At 39.7% G+C, this 23,421-nt stretch overlaps 1 protein-coding gene across 3 annotated transcripts in view; it reads right to left on the reverse strand.

Moving 5' to 3' along the window:
• Positions 1 to 548: 548 nt before the first annotated feature.
• The window catches only part of LOC111543374 (guanine nucleotide-binding protein G(q) subunit alpha), a 270,636-nt gene continuing 247,763 nt past the window's right edge, over positions 549 to 23,421 (reverse strand). For all 3 annotated transcript variants that reach the window (XM_023213327.1, XM_023213326.3, XM_023213325.3), the window contains exons 6-7: positions 12,740 to 12,893; positions 549 to 5,768 (exon numbers count right to left, since the gene is read on the reverse strand). In XM_023213327.1, the coding sequence (XP_023069095.1) occupies positions 5,578 to 5,768; positions 12,740 to 12,893 (345 nt within the window). In that variant the 3' untranslated portion in view covers positions 549 to 5,577. The remainder of the gene's footprint in view (positions 5,769 to 12,739; positions 12,894 to 23,421) is intronic.

Genomic DNA, 23,421 nt, shown 5'->3' on the forward strand with positions numbered 1-23,421 from the left:
TCACAGAGGACACCTGTGACAGGCCCTTTTTCCCATGTGGAGTCTACCTATGTCACTGCCAGTGTTCAAACGGGCAAAACTCTTAAGTCAGGCATCGGCCTGCCCAGCGTGCTGCCTGCCCAGCAAACCAGGGCAGACGTGTGGATTCTTTTTACTGATTGGAAGACTGCCTCAGGTTGAAGATTGCTGGCTCCTTTCAAGTCTTTATTGGACACTTATTTACAGTTTTTAACTGTTAATTATAACCTAAATTAAGGCAAGTTTTTTAAAAGAGCAAATTTGATAAATGCTACCGATACGTATATTTCCACTACAGGAGGCTGATAGTTCTGATTATACACAGAAGGAAAAAGGTTTTTTGGTGTTTTGTTTTTTTTTTTTGAAACCATTAAACTTGTTTATTTTGGAAAATGCAGTGTGCACAAAAAGGTGTGTTAAGGAAGGAAAGATGTATTTCAATACTCCTGCTAATACAAAACATTCTGAGAGAGGCTTGGGCAATTTCAACGGAAGCAAAACTCAACAATGAAGAATACTATAGTACAAAATTATGGCCAAAAATACTGTATTTTTAACCAGCAAGATCATTGGGGCATTATTATACAACATTAGGTGTTTTTTGCAAAACTAGTTCCCATCCCCAAACAATAGACAATACATGCATTTGAATGACATTTTAGGAACAGTAAATATTCTTTTAAATACTGCAAGTTAAAAATGTTTTCTGACAAAACTCCCTAAATACATAGGTCTAGTAAGGGTTTCCAACAGGATGATGGGTGAGGAATCCAGCAAGGAGTTGCATTTAGAGAGTTCTTTGAGGAAAAGAAATCCACCAAAAACGTGTTTCAGTCAAAAGTAACCTGGACAAAGTTACATAGTATTATTCCAGCTTTCTTTCCTGAACTTAAAAATGTTCTACCGACGAATACCTTCCTGTTTTTTCTGTTTACCAACAGCTTATATAAAAGTCAGAATTTCTTTATCCAAGATCTGATTTTACCCAATAGATGTTTTCATAACATGTAAATGTCCTTTGCTATTGGGTTGGAATCATACGGGGAAAAGGAGGACACAGGGTAGATAAGGAAGGCAAGGAGGAAATTAATATTTGAGCACCTACTATGTGCTAGGTGTGTATTCATACTTTCAACATATGATTCTAGAGGCAAGAGTGTTGTTGAAAGGGCAGTGGTCATTGGGAAGACAGCAGGAAATGGCTATTCTGTGAGAAAAACAAATGACAAGTTTAGACTCTGTACTAAGTTATCTAATAAACAGCAGGTGTCTGGCTCCAAAAATCTCTAGCTAATCATATACAACTAAGCCATTTCTTCTCCTAATTTGATGGCATCAAAATGAAATCCCAAAGACACAGTTACCAGGACAGATCTATTAGCGCTACATATGCTGGAAATATGTAGAGATAGATAAACATACTATGTTACTAGTTTTATTTTTTTGTGTTTCTGACCAAAGACGTATCTTTGGAAGAAAATATTAATGTATACCAAGCACACCTTATTTGTATCAATTGACATGTTGATTACCAATTAAGTGGTTTTAAACCCTTATTTAATTTGAAGAAGAGCAGCAATATACATTACAATATTTGGGTACACTTTATTTTTATATGGGTTAACATTCTGCTATATTTCATTTCATTCGTTTTGAGAAACTGAAAACAAAGGGAAATCAAGGGTAATCGGTAGGTGATTTGAGGGAAATTTCCAACCAATAGGTGAGTCTTGCAGTATTTCATTATACAGCCCTTTCTTCCCATTATTTATTTTTTTTGCAAATAAGTCATTTTGACCCAAATCCAGCATAAATAGCTTTTCACCAATTCCTAACTTAAGACAACTAAAATTTACAATCATGTGGCAGTATAAATTTTAAAATTACAGTTCGTACACTTTGACAATCAAGATAGTCTGAAGTACAAAAAAGTAAATTGCCCTTTAGCTGAATTACCTTTTTAAAATAGACCTGCTAGTTAATCTACCAAAAAAAAAAAAAAAAAAAAATTACAAGTTTCACATGTTCTTCAAATTCCTTTTGTAGTTGTCATCTGCTAGTAAACAACATATGCAGGTTCCTAAGATTTTTTTTTCCAGTCTATTCATGACATTCAACAGAGCTCTTTATATGGAAATATTAAAAACAAAAATTTCTAGGAGATTTACTTTTGAATACGTGTGTTATTTCCCTTTGTTTCAGATATGAGGCACAAACTTCTGAATTTAAGCTCTGTAAGGCATAGTAGAAACTTCCAATTTACAAATAAGGAATTCTCTGGGGGCTGGAACTGCCATGTCACGCAAAAAGGGAAAAATCATCTGTAAACTGGTACACTGCAATGTGTTAAGTGAGTCATGAAATGGCTGCTTGCCTTGGTATGCTGAAGAAAGGTTTCTGTGTTTTATGTTTTTGAATAAGACATGCCCAAGTCACCATAAAACTCACCACAGGCCTCCATTACCTAAGCATCAACAATAGGAGGCCAGTGGCACACGCTTATAACGCTTGCAATCACAATATAATATAAAGCATGAGTAAACTTTGTTTTATACAAAACTGAAAAGAATCCCGTCCCGCCCTTAGCCCCTTCAATAAAACCCCAAAGAAACAAAAAAGAAAATCCTTTAGCTTCGATTGACTAGTGTGGCTAAAATTAGGTTTCTATGCATCACTGCTGCTAGGGTGATCAATTTTTTCCTTTCTCAAGAGAAGGGATCTTGTCATGCACCCTACAGGAACAGTGAAGCCACAAACCTCAATTCTGCATAGCAAATTCCATCCCAATTTCATAAAGACAAATATAACAATCTTTCCCTGTTTTGCTCAGCTTCTTCAAGCTTTGAGATCAGGTTGAATTGACTACATCTACTATAGCTCTATTAAATAGAATATCTTGATTCCCTAAAACTGTAACACTTATGATCTTGTGATGAGGTTTTCTCTATACACACTGTAGGCCTTCAAATGTGGTTGTTTTTACTTTTTTTTTTTTTTTTTTTTGCTGCACCAAATTTAAGAACGCCCTTTCAGGCAAGCAGTGGTCTCTAGCTGTTAAAACATTTCCTTAGTGGATCACAATAGCTTCTAAAACTGCCTTTCTAGTAAAGGCCATCAGAGAGGTAATACTAAACTGTGCATTTGCCAAATAAGAATATGAATTGTATAAAAGCTCATATTCCAATCCTAGATCAAATGGCAAAAGTTCTACAAAGTTGGTTTCCATGTTTGTATAAAAGCTCTGACTGATTTTATGTATTTTGCTATGAAATTACCTTTGGGTCTTATAATCAGTATACCTCTACTCAGGAATGTGCAAATGATTTTATACAGCACGACGCTAGTACCGCTCTGTACGACAGTAAGTTTTTTTTTTTTTTCTTCTTTTCTAAATGGAAAGAAAATATCCCTAGTCAGAAATAAACTGACAAATTTACATTCTCCTCTCTTAAAAAAGTAAATAAAATAACATTATTCAAAATGTGAATTAGCTATAGACATACAATACAATTACATAGATACATATCAATACAGCACATTCAATCTGCCAAAAAATTAATGATTACAAAGCCAGTATGGATGCTGCAATATCGAGAGATGTATGTACAATGATTAGAGCATTTGTAATTGCACTATACCTACAGGCAGTCTGCTTGTTACATTACAGGTGCTTTCTGAGCAAGGGAAAAAAAAGTAACCTGTGTTGTTTGAGGCTGGGAGAATCAAGAATGAGAAGATTTCATTACTGTTTGGTGGCTTTGGTACTCATCTAACAGGCCGTTAGTTTTCTCCCTCCCCCTTTGTTGTTCCAAAAGAGTGATTTATATGGAAGTTTAGACTAGTGCCAAATACCACTATAGTTAAAATGAGACCAGTATCATGGCCTAATTCTAACATCCCAGCAGCTTTAAACAATCGTGATTTATTTTCTTAAATTTCAACTCAAGCTGCTTGACAGAAGCTCGTCAATGCATGTGCTGTATTTTTTTGCATTTGTTGAAAAATTGCACATATAGAATTCCAAACATTTCTCCTAGTAGGTTGAGTTACACAAATACATGTTCTATAGAACACTGAGAGGTTACTTTTGAGTTAAGTCCACAAATCTTCTGTAAGTTCAACCTAATCAGTTACCAGTTCAAGACGATCTTGAAGGTGGTAAACTAGCAGGAACTTCAGATTTTGGAAATTAAAGGTGTCAGAATAATACTATCAACCAATGTTCCTGGCAGACTTATTTGAACTTAAAGAACCATTGAGAGTAAAACTGCTTTCAAATAGAGACATAAACAGATTTCCTGTTAAACCACACAGGATACTTTTTACATTGTCGGTTTGGACACGGAACATGGGACGTGAACACTAACAATGTCATCTTAAGGACAAATAAATGGACCATGAGAATCAAATTTACAGTTACCAACTGTTTGGCAATTGGCATTTCTGGTTCATTCTCAGCCAGTCATTTTAGGCTTCACAGTCTTACTCTCTTACATTTTAAGATACCAGCTTTTATTTTTTAAGTTCTTATTCATTGTATTTGAAAAAAAGCCAGCTTTGGCAACACATACCCATAATAAAAGTCATTTTAAAACTGTGGCCCCCAAACACTAAGGAAAAAAAAAAGAAAGGAAAAGCTTAAACAACAACAACAAAAAAATTAAGAACAACCTATAAAAAGGTTCTGGGTAGCAGCCATTAGGGTAATGTAGTGTCTGTTGGCATCTTTTTTGGCATCTGCAATTGAAAGAGAGGGTGAAAAAAAAAAGAAGCAAAGAAGGGAGGAAAGACAATGGCATGTGGCACTTCAAAAGAAAGGACTCCTGTGTGTCTTTGATCCTGCCTTCTGCACATTTCTCTGAGCAATCAAGCTATGGCTGAAGGTAAACATCTAAAAGAAATGACACTTACTGATACATGGGCATCCATTGTCCCAGTCCAAAGTGAGACAAGACAGTACATTCTATTAAAAAAGAAACTATGTGTGTATACAGAGCAACATATTTAAAACCATAGTATTAATACATATAATCCTTCAGCAAAAACTACAAACTTAAATTAAGCTGATGATGGCTTAAATTGAACGATGTGTCCTGACTGTATCATTTGAGAGAAAAACTTGACCAAGAATGGAACTAGGATAAAGGTCATTGTAACCTGGGAAAAAAATCAGGAGGGAAGTATGAATTAGGGGGGAAAAAAAGGGAAATCAGCTTTGTTTTGCTCCATAGAAAAGAAAAAGAGAGAAAGAGAGAAACAAGTCTTATCTTTGTGAGTGCATGACTGAGAATTTAAAATACATTGAGTCACAAGGTTTTGCCTAAAAAAAAGATAGAGAGGAAATGTGCTGGGACTGTACTTCAGCATCCTCTGTTTTTCCTCTGAATAGTTTAAATAAAATCATAATATTTACTACAAACTCTGTGGACACGCTCACACAGAGTCCAGGACGGCAATAAATTAGTATTATGCAAATTGTTTTCCACAGAAATACAGTCCCTCTTGTGTATCTTCAATAGCCCACCAGGGAAGGGCAGGGCGGGTGTCTAGGAGGCACAATTAGACCAGATTGTACTCCTTCAGGTTCAACTGGAGGATGGTGTCCTTGACGGCAGCAAAGACAAAGCGGATGTTCTCGGTGTCTGTCGCGCATGTGAAGTGGGAGTAGATAATTTTGTCACTGTCTGGGTTCAGGTCCACGAACATCTTCAGAATGAATTCTCGGGCTGCCTGGGCATCTCTCTGGGGTCCTTTTGGCCAAGAGACAAGAGGGACACTTTGTTACCTAATCTGCTAATGTATTCAATCATCATTCGTTCAATAAATACTGTGTCATTGCTCATGAAGCCTACATCTGCACTGCAGATTTGATCTGTTATAATCATTTTCCCTAACACTACTATGTCTGACCATCCATCCACCCACCCACGTACCCACCATTCACAAACTGTGTATAGGTGCAAGCAGACAGATGACCTGAAGGCCAAGGTTAAGTCTACTTCTTAGCTTGGCCTTCACTCTGATTCCCTGAGTGATCGGGAGCCACGGTAGGCTCTTCATCAGGGGAGTGATAGCTTACTCTTCTGTTCAACTGAGTTAATTATGCTTGTTTCAGCTATATAATAAGTGTGCACAAAGACACAGCCTCCTTGGGCTCTCCTGTCAATCTGTCCTCCAAACGACCCAACATTATGGATCATTTTACATCTTCCAGACTGACATCTCTCTTAGAATAGAACACCTGTTTGTAAGGTCAGGTGGGCCTCTGTAGTCTCACTTCCATAGATTTCTGGTATTTCTGAGCACACTACATTTGTGTAGCATTCAGTTCATTTGTGATGATAAAACAATTGGTTTATCTTTTTTTGAGATAGAGTCTCACCATGTTGCCCAGGTAAGAGTGCAGTGATAAGATCTCAGCTCACTGCAACCTCTGCCTCCCAGGTTCAAGAGATTCTCTTGCCTCAGTCTGCTGAGCAGCTGGGATTACAGGTGCCTGCCATCATGCTTGGCTAAATTTTTGTATTTTTCATAGAGACCAGGTTTTGCCATGTTGGCCAGGCTGTTCTCAAACTCCTAATCTCAGGTGATACACCTGCCTTGGCCTCCCAAAGTGCTGGGATTACAGGTGTTAGCCACTGCACCCGGCCTATATTTTCTTACATTGATTTAAGAAGGAGTCTCTTATGTACCAAGAATTGTCCTAGATGCTTTGAAAAAGAATTGTGATATATCTAGCAAGATAAACTAAAAATGTAATTTTGCAATGGATTCTTAGATATGACACCACAGCACAGGTCGTATTTTTCACAAAGAAAAAATAAATTGGACTTCATCAAAATTAAAAACCTTATGTATCCAAGGACTATTTTTTTTTTTTTTTTTTTCAGACAGGGTCTTGCTCTGCTACCCAGGCTACAGTGTAGTGGCATGATCATGGCTCACTGCAGCCTCAACCTTCTGGGCTCAAGTGATCCTCTTGCCTCAGCCTCTTGAATAGCTGGAACTACAGGTGCCACCAAGCGTGGCAAATTTTTAAATTTTTTGTAAAGATGGGGGTCTCACTATGTTGTCTAGACTGGTCTTGAGCTTCTGGCCTCAAGCAATCCTCCCACCTCAGCCTCCCAAAGTGCTGGGATTATAAGCATGAGCCACCACACCTGGCCAACGCCATTATTAAGAAAGTGAAAAGTCAATCTATAGAATGGTAGAAAATATGTGCAGATCATGTCATCTGATAAGGGTTTAGTATCCAGAATATACAAAGAGCTCCTACAATTCAATAACACACACCAAAAAAACCCAATTAAAAAATAGGCAAAAGACTTGAACAGACATTTCTCTAAAGAAGATATACAAATGGTCAATAAGCACAGGAAAAGATGCTCAACACTGGTAATCATTTAGAAAAATGCAAATCAAAACCACAATGAGATACCTCTCCACATCTCGAATGGCTATAAAAAAGTGTGAAATAACAAGGGTTGGGGAAAATGTGGAGAGATTACTGTTGGTGGGAATGTACAAAGGTGCAGCTGTTGTAAAAACGGTTTGGTGGTTCCTCAAAAAGCTAAACATAGAATAACCACATGACCAACCCTGCTAGTCTACTCCAATGTATATATCCAAAAGAACTGAGAGCAGGGGCTCTGACAGACACTTGATCTTAGCCAAAAGGGCGAGAAGCAATGTACATCAATGTTAATAGCAGCACTGTTAACAACAGCCAAAAGGCGAAAACAATCCAAGTGTCCATCAACAGATAAATGGAGAAACAAAACAAACAGAACCAAACAGAATATTAGAATATCAGAAACAGAATATTATTCAGCCGTAAAAAAGAGTAAAGCTCTGATAGATGCTGTAATATGCATGAACTATGAGAACATTATAATAAACCCAACATAAAATAACAAATATTGTATGCTTGCACACATATGGGGTACTTAGAATTGGTAAATTCATAAAGACAGAAAGTAGATTAGAGGTTTCCAAGGGTTAGGGGGAGGAAGGAAATGGGGTGTTGTTGCTTAACTGGGGTGGTGAAAATATTTTGAAAATACTGGTGATGGCTGCACAGTATTGTGAGTGTAATTAATGCCAGTGAATTTTGCAGTTAAAATGGTAAATTTTATATATATTTTATAATAAAAAATTAATAATGTAATATATCAAAACCCACTGAATTGTACACTTTAAGTGAATTACATGGTATATAAATAATCTCAAAGCTATTTTAAAAGTGTATTTAATAGGTACTGATAGATACATTGATTTAAAACAGTGTAAATTAATAACATCAAAACACCATTACCTTTGAAGTATTGGATACCTATCATATATTTGTCTTTGTGTTGCTTTATGTATACATTTCCTCCCATTTTTTCAAGTTAGTTCTATACCAAGCCATACGAAACTTTTTTTTTTCTTGAGACAGAGTCTCACTGTGTCACCCAGGCTGGAATGCAGTGGCATGATCTTGGCTCACTGCAACCTCCACCTCCTGGGTTCAAGCGAATCTCCTGCCTCAGTCTCGTGAGTAGCTGGGACTATAGGTGTGCACCACCACACCCAGCTAATTTTTGCATTTTTAGAAGAGACAGGGTTTTGCCATGTTGACCAGGCTGGTCTTGAACTCCTGGCCTCAAGGGATCCGCCCACCTCGGCCTCCCAAAGTGCTGGGATTACAGGTGTGAGCCACCGCACCCAGCAGGTCTTTTTCTATCAATATTCTTGTTACCTACTAGTAGGGATAAAGAGATCTTGGAGGACTCAATTGAAGGCTTGACCACCATTTCTAACAAAATGCACCCTGAGCTTCAGATGGCTGACTTGAATTATTCTCAAACCAACCTTTTTATAAATTGGAGATTACTCCAATAAACTTATATCTGATAATGCCAGAAGATGGGAGGAAAGAATTATAAAAACATATAGACTATCCTCATTTGTACAATTTAAAAAAGTAATGTTTAATTTTTGACGTAGGTGCCCAGAATTCAAGTTTTTTAAATGACTAAGATGGCTGGCGTCCTATTTAATAGATAAAAAGTACAATTAAAAATAATATGTAAAATACATATATAAGCAAATATATATATAATTAATGTTCCATCTTTTTCAATGTACTATGAACTTATTAACTCAAGAGAAGTTATAAAAAATATTCAAAACCAGAAACTGACAGATTCCCAGAGCTGGAGAAGTCTCTCATTTCATAAAAAGAACATTATATTTCTGGCTTATGAATGAACTTCTGTATGATTTTGTACTTACTCTATTTGGGAAAGAAGGGACTATACCTTTTTTTGTTTTTTCTTTTTTATTTACCCTACAGAATATAAGAACTAGATCCAAGTTCACTGAAGTGCACTTGAAAGGTGTTATGTTTTTAAGCATAAATTGTTATTTGAATAAACATACACTACAAAGAAATCATTACAGCCATCACAGCAGGAGCAGAATTCCACAGTCTCTATGAACAATCTTGCAATTCAAATCCATGTGGAAACAGTAATTTCCTTTCTTGAAGAGAAATACAGAAATGGCATTCATTATGATTAAGACCTTGCAAGTACAGAAATGTGGAAGTGTGAAGTTTATAATACTATAAACATGTTTATTACAAAAACATCACTGCAGAGTGGGCCTCAATTTTTTCAGTCTTTGCTCATCTTACAAGGGCTTGGAGTTCCATGTAATGACAGCGGCACTGGCTTTGTAAGTAACAAAATCAATGCCTTTTTTCTTTTTCTGTGCCCAAGTTTCCTCTGTGCATTATATGTATACTGGGGTATGGTAACAGTAAAACAGAAAAAAAAATCTTCAGATTTCAGAATATTCACAATGGACACATGTTGGAAGGAAAATGCTTGTAGTAGTGGGGAATCTGGGGAAATTACTGGAGAAAGGAGGTATGTGAAGAGATTAGGAAGATGGTGCAGAGATCAAAAAACAGCACTGCAAACACTGATCAAAGACGAAGTCTTTTACTGTGGAAAAATCAGCAACTGTGAAGTGTGGCTAGGTCTGCTGCATCCGAGAAGTTGGAATGAACCCCTCAGAGGGGTTCAGCTTCGTGGGCACCATGCTCTATCTGCATCCTCCCTTATGCAAGCACATCATGAGAATGTGCCAGCCCACAAGATGGGGTTGTTGTTTATGGTGTGGCAATTTCTCACACGCTGATTCTTACCAAGTTCCAAGAAAAATTAAGAAGAATCTCGTGTGTGTGTGTGTGTGTCTGTGTATGTGTGGCAGGCAAGTGTGTTTAGATCTAAGCCAGATGCTTCATGCCTACTGTATTCAGGTAGACGTGTTTGAAGCCTGTTGAGGTGGGAAAGCAAGTTAACTGCCCACACAGTCACTTCCTTCCATAGTTTTCTGAGCAACACTGAGGAGTGCAGTCTCAGACACTGATGATATTTCCAGGCTAGTGCAAATTAAAAGGAGTGAAAGAGAAAACATTGTTTAGACTGAGAAAGTGTTTTTAAAAGAACAGCAAAGCACAAAGGAAAATGTACTTGAAGAGAGGATATAAACACACTGCTAACAAAAAAGGGTACCATTTCTAACATCTGGTAACAATCCCCAAATGTTTATATTTTCAATTCACCAACCTTCAGGATCTTCCATGTGAGAAGGGAACTTAAATTCATTAAACATGTAACATTTCCCTTTCACAAGCCATGACTGTACCACGTCTATGTGGGATGAAAAGGTGACTAAACCTCCATCCCTGATGTGTTTGTATCATCATAGAAAGCTATGAAGCTAAATTTAATATTGGTTTTTAAAGTAATTACTTTTCTGAGGGAGCTTTTAGAAGTACAAAAATACTGTGGAACAATATCCATCCTGGACATCATATGTTGACAATGTAATTTTAAAACTAGTCTCTTCTCGTTACATCACCTCTGTGGTAGATACTTTTGGGTTTCTGCTATGTGATCTACATATGACTCCATTCAATTCTTTTTTGCCCAGGGATAAATTGAGTAGCTAAATAAATTTGTCTGAGGCAACACAGCCGATGAGTGGCAAAGTAGAACTTTTCAGAGCTTGTGCTCTTAACTGTCTAGGCCACGGCTTGGCAAACTTTCTCTGTAAAGGGCCACAGAATATTTTAGGCTTTGCAGACTATTTTATCTCTGTCACAATTACCCAATTCTACTGTTACGGTGTGAAAGCAGCCAGAGACAGTGTATAATGAATGGGTGTGGCTATGTCTCAATAAAACTTTATTCATAAAACCAGGTGGTGGGCCATCAAGGAGAGATGTGATTATCTTGCCAAATAAACTTTTTTTTTTGAGACAGGGTCTCCCATCACCCAGGCAGAGTACAATGGCAGGATCACGGCTTATTGCAGCCTTGACCTCTTGCTTCCCACCTCCTGCCTCATTTTTGTAGACAGAGGTCTTGTTACATGGCTCAGGCTGGGCTTGAATTTCTGTGCTCAAGCGATCCTCTCACCTCAGTCTCCCAAAGTGCTGGGATTACAGGTGTGAATCACCACACCTGGCCACATCAGCTCTTATAGGGCAGCAGTCATGATTCTCACTTGTTTTACAGAGTGGCTACATGTGGATGTATTTTGTTACCAATCACCAAGTGTTCAAGTGTTTCTCAGAATGGGTTGCGTGTCTAGTTGTCCAGGATTTCACAGTCTAGTTGGGGAGGGTAAGATTCTTTTCTAAGAACAAAGCAAATAATGCAAAGCCATAGGAGTAGTGAAGTGGATGCTATAGATTCTAAGTGCTGCCCAAAGAGTTTAAAACTGGGTTACTATTACTAATGGTGGTGGGACTTCATTGGGCTATGATGTTTCAAAAGGAAGTATTTCCTGAGTATTCAGTAAGTGCCCTACGTGTCAGGCATCATGCTAAATATACACATATGTTATACACTACAATGTACAAAACATCCTATGAGTTTGTCCTAAGGCCCAGAAAAACCAAGTGACTTGATGGTAGTTCTACAAATAGTAAGTGTCAGAACTGGGATCTGAACCTGGGTAGACTGATTTCGGTGGTGGGCTCTTCACTTCAAAATTGTGTTCTCTCCCCGGAGAGAGGAGAGGCAGAGGTGGACTGTAACTGAATGAAAAGGAGAGACAGAGGGGACTATAAGGGCTAATACATAATTGGTCAAAACTACTGGATTGTTCCTTTTTCTGATCTGCTATTTCAAAGCAGATGAGTTTCTCTCTCTCCCCCCTCTCTCTCCTCTCTTTTTTTTTTTTGACAGAGTCTCACTCTGTTGCCAGGCTGGAGTGCCATGGTGCGATCTTGACTCACTGCAACCTCCGCCTCTTGGGTTCAAGCAATTCTCTGCCTCAGCCTCCTGAGCAGCTGGACTACAGGCGTGTGCCACCACGCCCAGCTAATTTTTGTATTTTTAGTAGAGAGGGGGTTTCACCATGTTGACCAGGATGGTATCGATCTCTTCACCTCATGATCCACCTACCTCGGCCTCCCAAAGTGTTGAGATTACAGGCGCTTGCCACTGCACCAGGCCATTGAGTTTTTCTATGACTTTTAGCATTGTTAAGGAATGAAATGTTTTGTGTCACTAAAAGACCGGGCAAACAATAATTCCTAGTGTATCAGTCCCAACATGCAGGCTGCACAGGGCAAGGGCAGCAATGGTGCGCTGTAGTGCGTTAACTCCCACACTGGGGTTTGGAGACAAAACCTATTTACAGCTGAATGCTGACTTACCATCATATTCTGGGAAGTAGTCAACTAGATGGGAATACATGATTTTCTCCTCTAGAAGATCTTTCTTGTTTAAGAACAGAATAACCGAGGAGTTCTGGAACCAGGGATATGTGATAATTGTTCTAAAGAGAGCCTTGCTTTCCTCCATTCGGTTCTGGGGAAAAAAAAAAATCAGAAAAAACAAGGAGTGAATTACATGATTACTTAATTTGTGAATTGTGTTTATTTTATAAGTCCAACCCATCTTTTGTACACAACCAGTTTTTGTAGCCCTGTGTTGGATTTGTCAGGATTTATATGCAAATGATTCATGACACACATTGGCTGTTTTCATTATGCAAACTCTCAGGTTGACAAGCAGAAGGGAGTAATAATAATAAAAATCAGCTAAAATAGCTCCTACGGTTGAAAGAGAAAATAATTGAAAGCCTAGAGAATCATGTTGTGAATCTGGCACACTGTCACAAATTCCCACCAAAAATCATTCATTAATGACTAAATACTTGAGATCTGAACTAAGGACTAGATACGGCTTCATTTTGTATTTCTTAAGCTATATTTATTTGGGGCCTCACAATTAACTCTATTCTAAGCAATCAAAACAGTTACTTCTTTGTCAAAAGCGTATCTATATTTCTAGATGTTTTCTAGAGTTACTACTCTATACACACACACACACGTACACACACACCCTTTATAAACACACGGAACATGTTGTAAGATCATACATTTCCTGTTCCTGAGTGCATGCTTTCTCCCTATGCTTCACTATACTATTAATAGAGAATTGTAGAGATACACATAGTAATTATGTGGAGATAAAAATGTAATATTTCTCACTTTCAGCATCTGTGAGTAAGTGTTCTCACCTGAAGCTACACTTTCAAGCCTACCTTGGTAACAGAAACCCTAAATGGATTCTCAAGAAAATTAGTCAGCTTGCTACTATAAATGAAGATGCTATTTGAGGCTGTTCCTGAGTCAAATCATTTCTCTGAAAAAAAAAACATACTTATCAGCCAAAAGCTAGAGGGCCTCAGAGCTTCTTTCGTCGCTCCTTACCATTCTTTCTCCCATAGACTCCCCTCTCTAAATCATTCCCAAACTTGGGTTACAGATGAAGGCAGGAGATTTGGGAATTCTCCTTCCCCTGAGGAGATAAAAGCCAGGATGCATGGGCATGCTTCATCCTGCACACACTTTCCAACCTCCCTTCTTACTTCTCCCTGTTATGGCTGGGTTTGTGGCAATGGAAAGGGCTGCCTGGGATTGTGCCCACCTCCGCTGCTAAGGGGAGGCTTGGCGATTTACACCAGAGCATCCTAGTTTCCTGCCATGTGAGCTGGCTTGGGGCTGGGCTCTGATCCAGGCCCAAATCACTTGGAGCTTCCCTCCCCTCATTTATGGTAATCAGTTTAGCCAAGCATCTCAACTAGGCCAATTAACTTGAGGACTTTGGCTGGGAACTCTGGAACAGAGAACTCTGCTTTTGTGCAGAGTGTGGAAGAGGAATCATGGAGCCTCAGGAGCTTTTTAGCAGCCATCTTGAAAAGTGAGCAAAAAACAAATTGGGTCCTGCTCACCTGGTTTTTAACCTCTTGCTCCAACCAGGGCTAAGCTTGGTTATGCCTTTAGATTTGTCAGGAACATCAGTCAAAAGAACCTTTTATTTTTTCAACTAGTTGGGGCTGTTTTTTCTGGTTTTTATTATACAAAATACTTCCAGTTAGTAAACCTGGATATATCCTCCCCTCCAAACTTATACAAGGAAGTGAACGAGAATGACTGAATAGACTGGCTATGAACACCCTCTGCTCAGCTTTTGCCTGCCTGCGGTAGGATGCTCCTGGAATTTCAGTGAAGAGTTACAAAGGCCATGTATTGCTCCTCTGCATAAGCCTTGACTGGTGTTCTGGAAACCTCCAGGGAACTCAGCTTTTGCCAAGTACAATAATCTGGATCCTCAATACGTCTTCTTCCTTTCTTCTGTAAAGTGTGCCAATTCAAATCAAGTGATAAGGCACACTTTTCCAAAGCAGATCTTTGTCAAATCAGGCAAAGTCCATTGTCCCCAATCTCTTCAACCTGTTAATTTTGTGCCAACAATTGCATAGATAATTAAAATTAATGAAATATGTGGGCTGATATAATGAAAGATAACTTCATGGCTCAAAAGACAGCGTTTATCTCACTGCGTACATTTTTATATAAATGATAGGACAGACTTTAAACGTATCTTTACTGTCTATAGGCCTTTTAAGGGTTCTCATAGCCAGTGATAAGATTTTAAGCCCTGGAAATAACACTGAGAAATGATATCTTGTAGCTTGAGATTTTATAGGCTGAGTGTTTCAGGACTGAAGACAAAGGCTTTAATAAGAACTGAAATAATTTTTTTTAAAAATTTAAAGAAAGTTAGATAGTGACAGCCCTGATGGGAGCATGGTGTTTTGTTTGTTTGTTTTTAAATCCCTATTACTTATAGCTAGAGAAATTCTAGAAAGTCATGCTGTGGTATTCAGAGACGCCCCATCTAAAGGTATGTACACCTGGGCATCAACCCAGCAAGTCTCCAATAGAAAGCCTTATTATATTTAGCATTCCTCAGAACGGGCGTGATGGGTTCCCAAGGGAATGGGTCCTAGTTGAGCCTTTTCTGGCTGGAGACTTTCAAGGGGAAGTGACTAGACCACGGGCAGAGACAGGAAAGGTGAGCCTGACTTTGCATTGATATAGAAGAAGGTGCACCATGTCTCTCTGTTTAACTTCCAGACTAGGCTGGAAATCTTTAATTTCCAGACTGGACTGGAGCCCCAGGCCCCAGTGGAGTCTGCTAAGAGAGAGCCTTGTGCCAGCCTGCTGGGCAGTGGAGAGGAGAGTGACTGAGCCCAGCACTGTGTTCCAGAGACAATTTGCCCAGGGTGCTGGCCATCTGTACCCAGTATTGCCTCACTGGGGCTGCTCTGGAGGCAGGTCCTGCTCTGGAGGCAGCTCACCCATGCATGCAGTCTGCGGCTGCTCAAGGATATACCTCCATTCACCAGGTGCCAGGTGGACTGAAGCCTGCGCTTCTAGCTCAGGGGAAAGCTAAAACGCGCAGATGACTGGCAGATGAGATCAGCTTTCAATCAGGCCTGCCAAATTGAATCTCCGAGGGGAGATGCCAGGAATCTGCTTCTTACAAGCCCTCTAGGTGATCTGAATGAACATTCAAGTTTGTGAAGCACTGTTAGTGTTGCTGTGAATCACATGGGGTCTTCTTAAAACAAGGCTTCTGCTTCAGCATGGGGTGGAGCCCGAGGGTCTGCATTTCTAACAAGACCGCACTGAGCTGGAAGGTACAGAAAACTTGCCGAACCCAGGACAAAAAGGGAGGCAATGCTGTATCCCATTTTCATGATAAGAAGTGCAAGTCAAACACAGCTGAGCGTCTGATTCTGGGCAGACTTTTTTTTTTTCCCACCCAATTAAGATTCTTTATGCTATGCTATATGATGTTTTCCACTGCATAGTAAAAATTCCTTATGCCTTGACTTTTCCTTTATGGAAGAACAGTTACAAACTGACATGCTCTGTATCAAAGCCCTGGACTAAATCCTAAATGGACTAAATGAGATTTTCACAATGACTCATAAGGTAGTGGAACGTGCAGAGTGTGAGGCATAATCCACTTTGCTCAGTAAAAATTGAAATCTATGAGGGAACAGCACGTCCCAGGAGACTTTGTGGCACCTGCTTTGCAGTAATCTGCCAGAGCATGACGTTTCAAGAGGGATGAATGTGTGAGCCACGTGTATGACCCATAATATAAAACAAGGAGGTTTTGTTTACTCTGAAGACAGGTTTAAAGGCAGTCTGGGGGGTGGTGTTAATCATGCCCTCTTTATCTTGGGGTTTTAACCAGTTGGGAAATGTACAAAGACGATACTAGTAAAGGTCTCCCTCCCCGCACCAACCCCACCGCGATGGAGTCTTACTCTGTTGCCTAGGCTGGAGCTCAGTGGTGTGATCTCAGCTTATTGCAACCTCTGCCTCCTGGGTTCAAGCGATTCTCCTGCCTCAGTCTCTGGAGTAGCTGGGACTACAGGGTGCCTGCCACCACACCTGGCTAATTTTTGTAGTTTTAGTAGAGACAGGGTCTCACCATGTTGGCCAGGCTGGTCATGAACTCCTGACCTCAAGTGATCTGCCTGCCTAGGCCTCCCAAAGTGCTGGGATTACAGGCATAAGCCACCACACCCTGCAGGATACTAGTAAAGGTTTTACTATCCCAAACACAGGGCTCCTTGTTAACAGGTTGGGCCTAGACTCTGCACTTACTTTCTTAGCAAAGACAAATTTAGACTAAGACCCTTAATTCTTTTACCTGATACAAGTTATCCACCTGTCTCCCTGGTGGTATTTTTTTCTTCCATCAGTACGTTGATAAACCACATTGAATTACATTTCCCATAAAGTCTAAAATGCATCCTTAAATGCAAAACAAGACTGTTAAGAAATAAGCATGCAGAATGTCATGAGGGCATTCATAACAATCATCACTGAGGCCCTGACAGTCATCTATGAGCTGTTCTCAGGAAGGCTCTAGGAGGCTTCCAACTGCCAATTGTCCTCACCCACCACTTCTTCTGAGCTGGAAACAACTGTCCCTCCCAATGAAGGGTGGCTTTGGTGCAGGTGAGAGAACTGGATCAGGGAGAACAAGGACAGGGTGCGCTGCCAGAAGTAGGTCCCGCCTGGGCTCTACTTCCACAGAGAAGGGAGGACCAAAGAGGCCATAAAGGCTGAGGACAGGCTGTAAGCGAGTGACCATGGTGTGTGTCCTGGTTGGTCTCTGCTTCAGGTACATGAGGCCATGGAAATGTCAGACTCGCCTAGACCACACTGATAGGTAAGTCATTCCTCCTATGGGCTGGAACCAGCCAAAGGGTAGAGTACTAAACTGGGAAGCATTCACCCCAATCCTTGGCCCTGAGGGAGAAGGATAGGGTACCTGCTCCCTGCTTTGTAATTGCAAGCACGATGGTGTGACCCCTGAGTGTTCCACCGTGACCAGTCATCAGCAAAAGCCCTGTTTGAGCCATCAGCAAAGGGTCTTATACCTCTAATATTTAACATCTCAAATCAATTATCTAGATCTCTGATATCCTGAACACACTGCTTTTTAATACATTTCCCTGTTAACATGTAATTGACTACGGCTGCCTACATTTAATGCATTTCCCTGTTAACATGTAATTGACTACGGCTGCCTACAGGGTAAAGCTACAAGTTCCGATCTGGCATTCACAGCTTGGCACTGTCTTTAATCTGAACCCCTATACAAATGGTCTTTTTTCCTGATAAACAGATTCCACGTCACTACTGCCACATGACTGCATGTTCCTGACTTGTGACCCACAATGCTGTCCCCACTTCTTATCCTTCAATATCCAGGTCAACCCAACTTCCCCAAGCAGTTCTTCCCCAAGCCCCACTGGGCTTGCTCCTTCCTCCCATCCCCAGCACAGGGTGTCCTATCCCTAGTGTGCCAATGGTTCAGTGGACACATATGAGAACTTCTGAGATGCAGGGCATGAGCATGCTGCAGACACAGCCCTTGTCCTGGAAGACTGAAGAAGACAAGCATGCAATGCATCATCACAGGCCCACAGGGCGGGCCCAAAGCAGTGAGAAGTAGGGGAGGCTGGGGTGACACATGAAGGAAAGATTTGACTGTGCAGTGGATCAGGGAAGGTTTAAAAGGAAAGGCAGTTTCAAACTGAATCTTTATAAATGAATCGGAGCTTGCAAGGAGGAAAAGAGAGCAAACATCCCTCTGATTAAGGAAAAGGTTGGATCCAGTGGACATGGCCCAAGACCCCAGCTGGAAGCTGGCTTTCTTCAGGCTACAGTCGGGCACAAATCTCTGCATAACAATTACCAAAGGGCCTAAAGGAACAGTATTTTGTGTCTATACACTTTGCATCCCTGCTGTCATCAAAGTCAACATTTGCTCAGCATGCGGTCTTTCCTTATCCCTCTCCACCAAATTGGTGCTTCCCTCTGTCGAAAGTCAGCATTAAACTAGAGATCTGAGTATCCATGTCAATAACTTTTGCAACTCCTCATTATCTTGCCAATAAGAACATATTCTCACAAAACGCACTTATTTTCTTAGCAAAGACAAATTTAGACTAAGACCCTTAGTTCTTTTACCTGATACAAGTTATCCACCTGTCTCCCTGGTGGTATTTTTTTCTTCCATCAGTACATTGATAAACCACATTGAATTACATTTCCCATAAAGTCTAAAATGCATCCTTAAATGCAAAACAAGACTGTTAAGAAATAAGCATGCAGAATGTCATGAGGGCATTCATAACAATTATCACTTGAGGACCTGACAGTCATCTATGAGCTGTTCTCAGCTGACCTGAGGTAGGATAGACCCCAGAGAAAATGGGATGAAGATTTCCAGGGTGCAGATGCTCTTGAGTCTCAGACACAGGGTGCTGAGTGATGAGTCTCAGGGAGACACACAGGGTGTTGAGTGATCTTGAGTGATCTACAGACTCACTAATTGATGCCAGGAGCCAGTCAGGTGACTGTGATTCTGTGATAATTTCTGTGTTCACAATTCTGTGCTTATGTATCCCCTAAGCTTTCTGCTGAAAAAGAAGGCCAGAGCCATCATGCCCTCTACTTCAATGAGTGAAGTCCAGATATACAGGCACAGAACGAATACACGAGCATGTCTATAAAGTCGACTGCTCAGTAAAAAGGGAAAACACACAGTTTATGTTACCTTATGATATTTTTTAACACAGATCTTCAGAGTTACAGGTTAAGACAACATCTGCTGGGTACATCTACACTCTAAATTTTTATACCAAGTAGCTCACAGGGCCTCATTCCATACACTATACATGACAAAATATGCTGATACAAGGTACCATTTTTATTGGCACCACTTCTGCTTATGAAATTGATAAGACTGTCAGAATATAGGAATTTTATGCTCCAGAAATCATGTAAGACTGTTTTAAATAACACTCTTCACTGTCTTTTATAAATAAGACATTTCAAACCCATACTCTTCACTTTTAATTGCTATAACAGCTTCACTATTTCTTGTAAGACATAACTCACTAAAGAACACCTTTATAGATTACTTTATTAAAGGTCATTATTACTTTAAAAAAGCAAGACCAGTTGATTTACTTTCTATGTAATGATCCATAATGTAAAATTTCAATCAATATTATCATCTGTAGCTTACCAAATATTGAACAATTTGAAAAATCTGAACATACTCTTTCAGGTATTTATCTCATTTGTCTGTGTCTACTGGGTAAATAAATGCAACAACCCAGAAGACAAATAACTCCAAAGCTGTATGAAAAAAAATTTGCAAGCCTAGTCTTCTACATATTTCTTTCCTCCCTTGATTGTTTAGGGAAAAGCTTGCTGTGTTTGACTTTGTATCTCCAGCAGGATCACCTATCTGATGTCAACGCTGTGAGAATTCAAAACACATTCTGGGCCAAACTCCTGTTGTTGGGGAGGGAGGTAGGAAGAGGAAAAAAGTACAGGAATTCACATGAATCTGCTGTATGGAAATGTGCTCCAGACGATCTGACAAGGAGAGTACGCTGACATGGCAATGTGGCCCAGTGGTGACAGGCCAGGGCTGTGAGCTACGGACCTCAGTGGAAACATGGCTCTCTTTCAAATACTCTCCGTGTCCTCGGGCAAGTGGCTAAACATCTCTGAGCCTTGGTCTCTTCATGTATCTCCCAGGGTTTGTGAGGATAGATGAGACAATGCATGCTAAGCTCCTAGCTGTGGCCTGAGCACACAGTAGCCTCTATCACTGATGGCAAAATTGCTACATAAGAACCTCCTGGTGAGGCAAATTTGCTTCTCTCAAATCTCTGACCAAACTGTAAATCCAGTGAAATCTTCCCTTTCCCTGGAACTGCACACAGTTAATTCATCCATGTTATCAAATCCAGGCACATCTGATTTATAGAGAAGTGGAAAGCGATCCAGGTTTCTGCCAATTTCCCTTACATAGAGAATGTTTCTTCCTAAGATTCTCCACCTGTTAAAGGGGAGGATCTTCAAAATCTCTAAAGATGCTCAATATGCTTAACCCCAGAGCAAACCAAGAAAACAACAGATATAAGCTACAAACAGAGTAGGTGGGGTGAGAAATAATTAGAGACAGGTTCCTAGGCATTGTACTTTTGCATCCAAATCATACAGCCAGGATAGAAATGATAAGAATGTCAAACTCAGCTGGATAGATATTATTTCCTTGATAATTTTCTTAGTCTAGGCAAATCTTTGCAAGCAATTATTTGAGATCAAATTTGGCATACTCTCTAGGCTTTCCGAAAGTTTTAATATTATAGTTTCTGCATATGCATCAATGTATTCTACCTGCATAGGATGTTTAGAGAAGAAAAGAAAGAGAACATATTTGCCTATTACCTCCAGGTCTAAGGTTACTAAGCAATGAGATGCAGTCACATGTGAGGCCCTTGTAAAGTGAACTGCTGCAAACCAGTGTGTGTTGCAGGAGACAAGTGGAGGAGGAAAAAAGGAGGACAGAATGAGAGACTGGGGATCAAGGAGAAACAAAGGAGAGTGAAGAGCCAGAACGTGAGTGACAGGAAACAGGACAAATGTGTAACCCTTTCTGATGTGGAAGCCTGCAGTCCTAGAACTTACAGAGGCAGGACTAACAGAGATGAACGGATTAGTATTTTCTACTATTTCAGTTAAGTGACCAACCACCTCCTTTCAGAGTCTACTGCACAGCACACTGATCTTTCTATTTAGCAATTATCCTATGTGCCATACTTTATGCTTTGATGTCAGGGATCCAAAGTCTATCCATAACTTATATACAGTCTATCCTTAACTCTTTCCTTTCCTTTTCTCATAAGGGTTACTTACTGAGCTGAGTCAGGTATTTAACGATTTGTGTATTCATGACACTGACTTTTCAATTCACTGAACTTTCCCTCCTCCTTCCAGTACTCTCTCCACACCCATTATTCTGTGCTATCATCTTGTGGCAATGCCACTAACAGCTCAAGAGAGACCACCTTCTCCTTGCTCTCTGATGTAATGTCTGATGGCCAAAGCAACTGCCACCACTGCCTTTTAAAAACTGCTCTATTGCACTGCAAACTCAAATACTATGTGTTGTCACTGTCATTGTAAGTGATGTTGTAAGTGACGTTTCCCTCTACTAAGTATCTAGGAGATGGGTAATTGTCATTGGCTGGTGTAACAGGCATTCCTTCCAGCCTGAATCTCATGATGATCAATGCTTCCTACTTTACAAACTTGTCTAAGTTGATGGCTATAATTTGTTTCCCACGAGCTACTGGAAAAGTCATTCCTTTTTTTTTTGCATAATTAAGATACAGATTTACCTTCACACTTTAGTCAGAACAATAACTTATTCAGCATCCCAACCTATTCCAACTCCTTGGGTTATATTCCCATTCATATAAAACAATATTTCGGCAATAACCAACAGAGTGGTCTTGGGATACTGCATCAAGCCAGTCATCAAAAGAGCCAAGGAGACAACTAGACAGACCTATAGTAAGTGGCTACTTGAATGGGTGGACTCTAATTTTGAACTTCAATGAACCCATTAGCACTGTGTCAAGAGCACAAAGGTACAACTTGGCTGGACAGGTATCTGTTCCCATTGCATCCTAGGTCATTTGCTTGTAGCAATAGCTCATTTGCTCAGGTCCGCTTAGTATCTCTTTGCCAGATTTAGCCAGAAGTAGACACAAATGAACTTAAAACAAACAACACAGATTATTCCTGTAGACACTAATGACTCTTCTTTTTCTTGAGTATCACTAGTGAGGCACAGTGAGCATTTAATGTTGGCTCCAGGGCACAAGTGAAGGCCAAAAGAATGCATTTGTAACCTATCTCTGTGGAATTGTGAAGAACAGTAAACAGAGGATGCAGTGGTGTGGTCATTTTAAATTTAATGTAAATATACTATAGTCAGTTTTTATTCAATTTGTAACATGTAGAATGTATTTGCATGTATACATGGTTGTATGCTAACACCTGCAAGAGTGCTTTCCAATTCCATAGTGGTCCACTCCCTAAGAATGTGAGTTTCTGAAGTTCTGATACAACCTGAATGATAATAGCATGCTACAAACCACACACACACACACACACTCAACTGTGGAGAGTAAATTTTAATTGGTTTTTCCCAAGCTATACTTGTATTGTATTCATTTCTACATTAAAAATTATTTGAAATAATTCAATTTTTTTCTACTATAGAAATAGAACACTTTAAAAATAACAGTAGAAAAAGAAAATTCCCATGGTTGAATTGCCCACATAAAACTATTGTATTTTTGTTAATTTTTGTTTTCTTCCAGTCTTTGAGCTATGCATAATTTTGGAGCTTATTTTATATCATTATATCCAAAATAACTTTATGAGATAATGAAAAGCCATTTTTGTACAACTGTTGTCTCACTCAGAAGCCACTACCTACATGTGGCTACTGAGCACTTAAAATGTGGCTAATGCAACTGAAAAAATGATTTTTAAATTTATTCAACTTCAACTAACTAAAATTAAAATTTAAAGTAACATGGGGTCTATAGCTACTATATTAGTGCAGTTTTAAAGGACTG

Source organism: Piliocolobus tephrosceles, chromosome 14 (assembly GCF_002776525.5).
Source record: "Piliocolobus tephrosceles isolate RC106 chromosome 14, ASM277652v3, whole genome shotgun sequence".
Lineage (NCBI taxonomy): Eukaryota > Metazoa > Chordata > Mammalia > Primates > Cercopithecidae > Piliocolobus > Piliocolobus tephrosceles.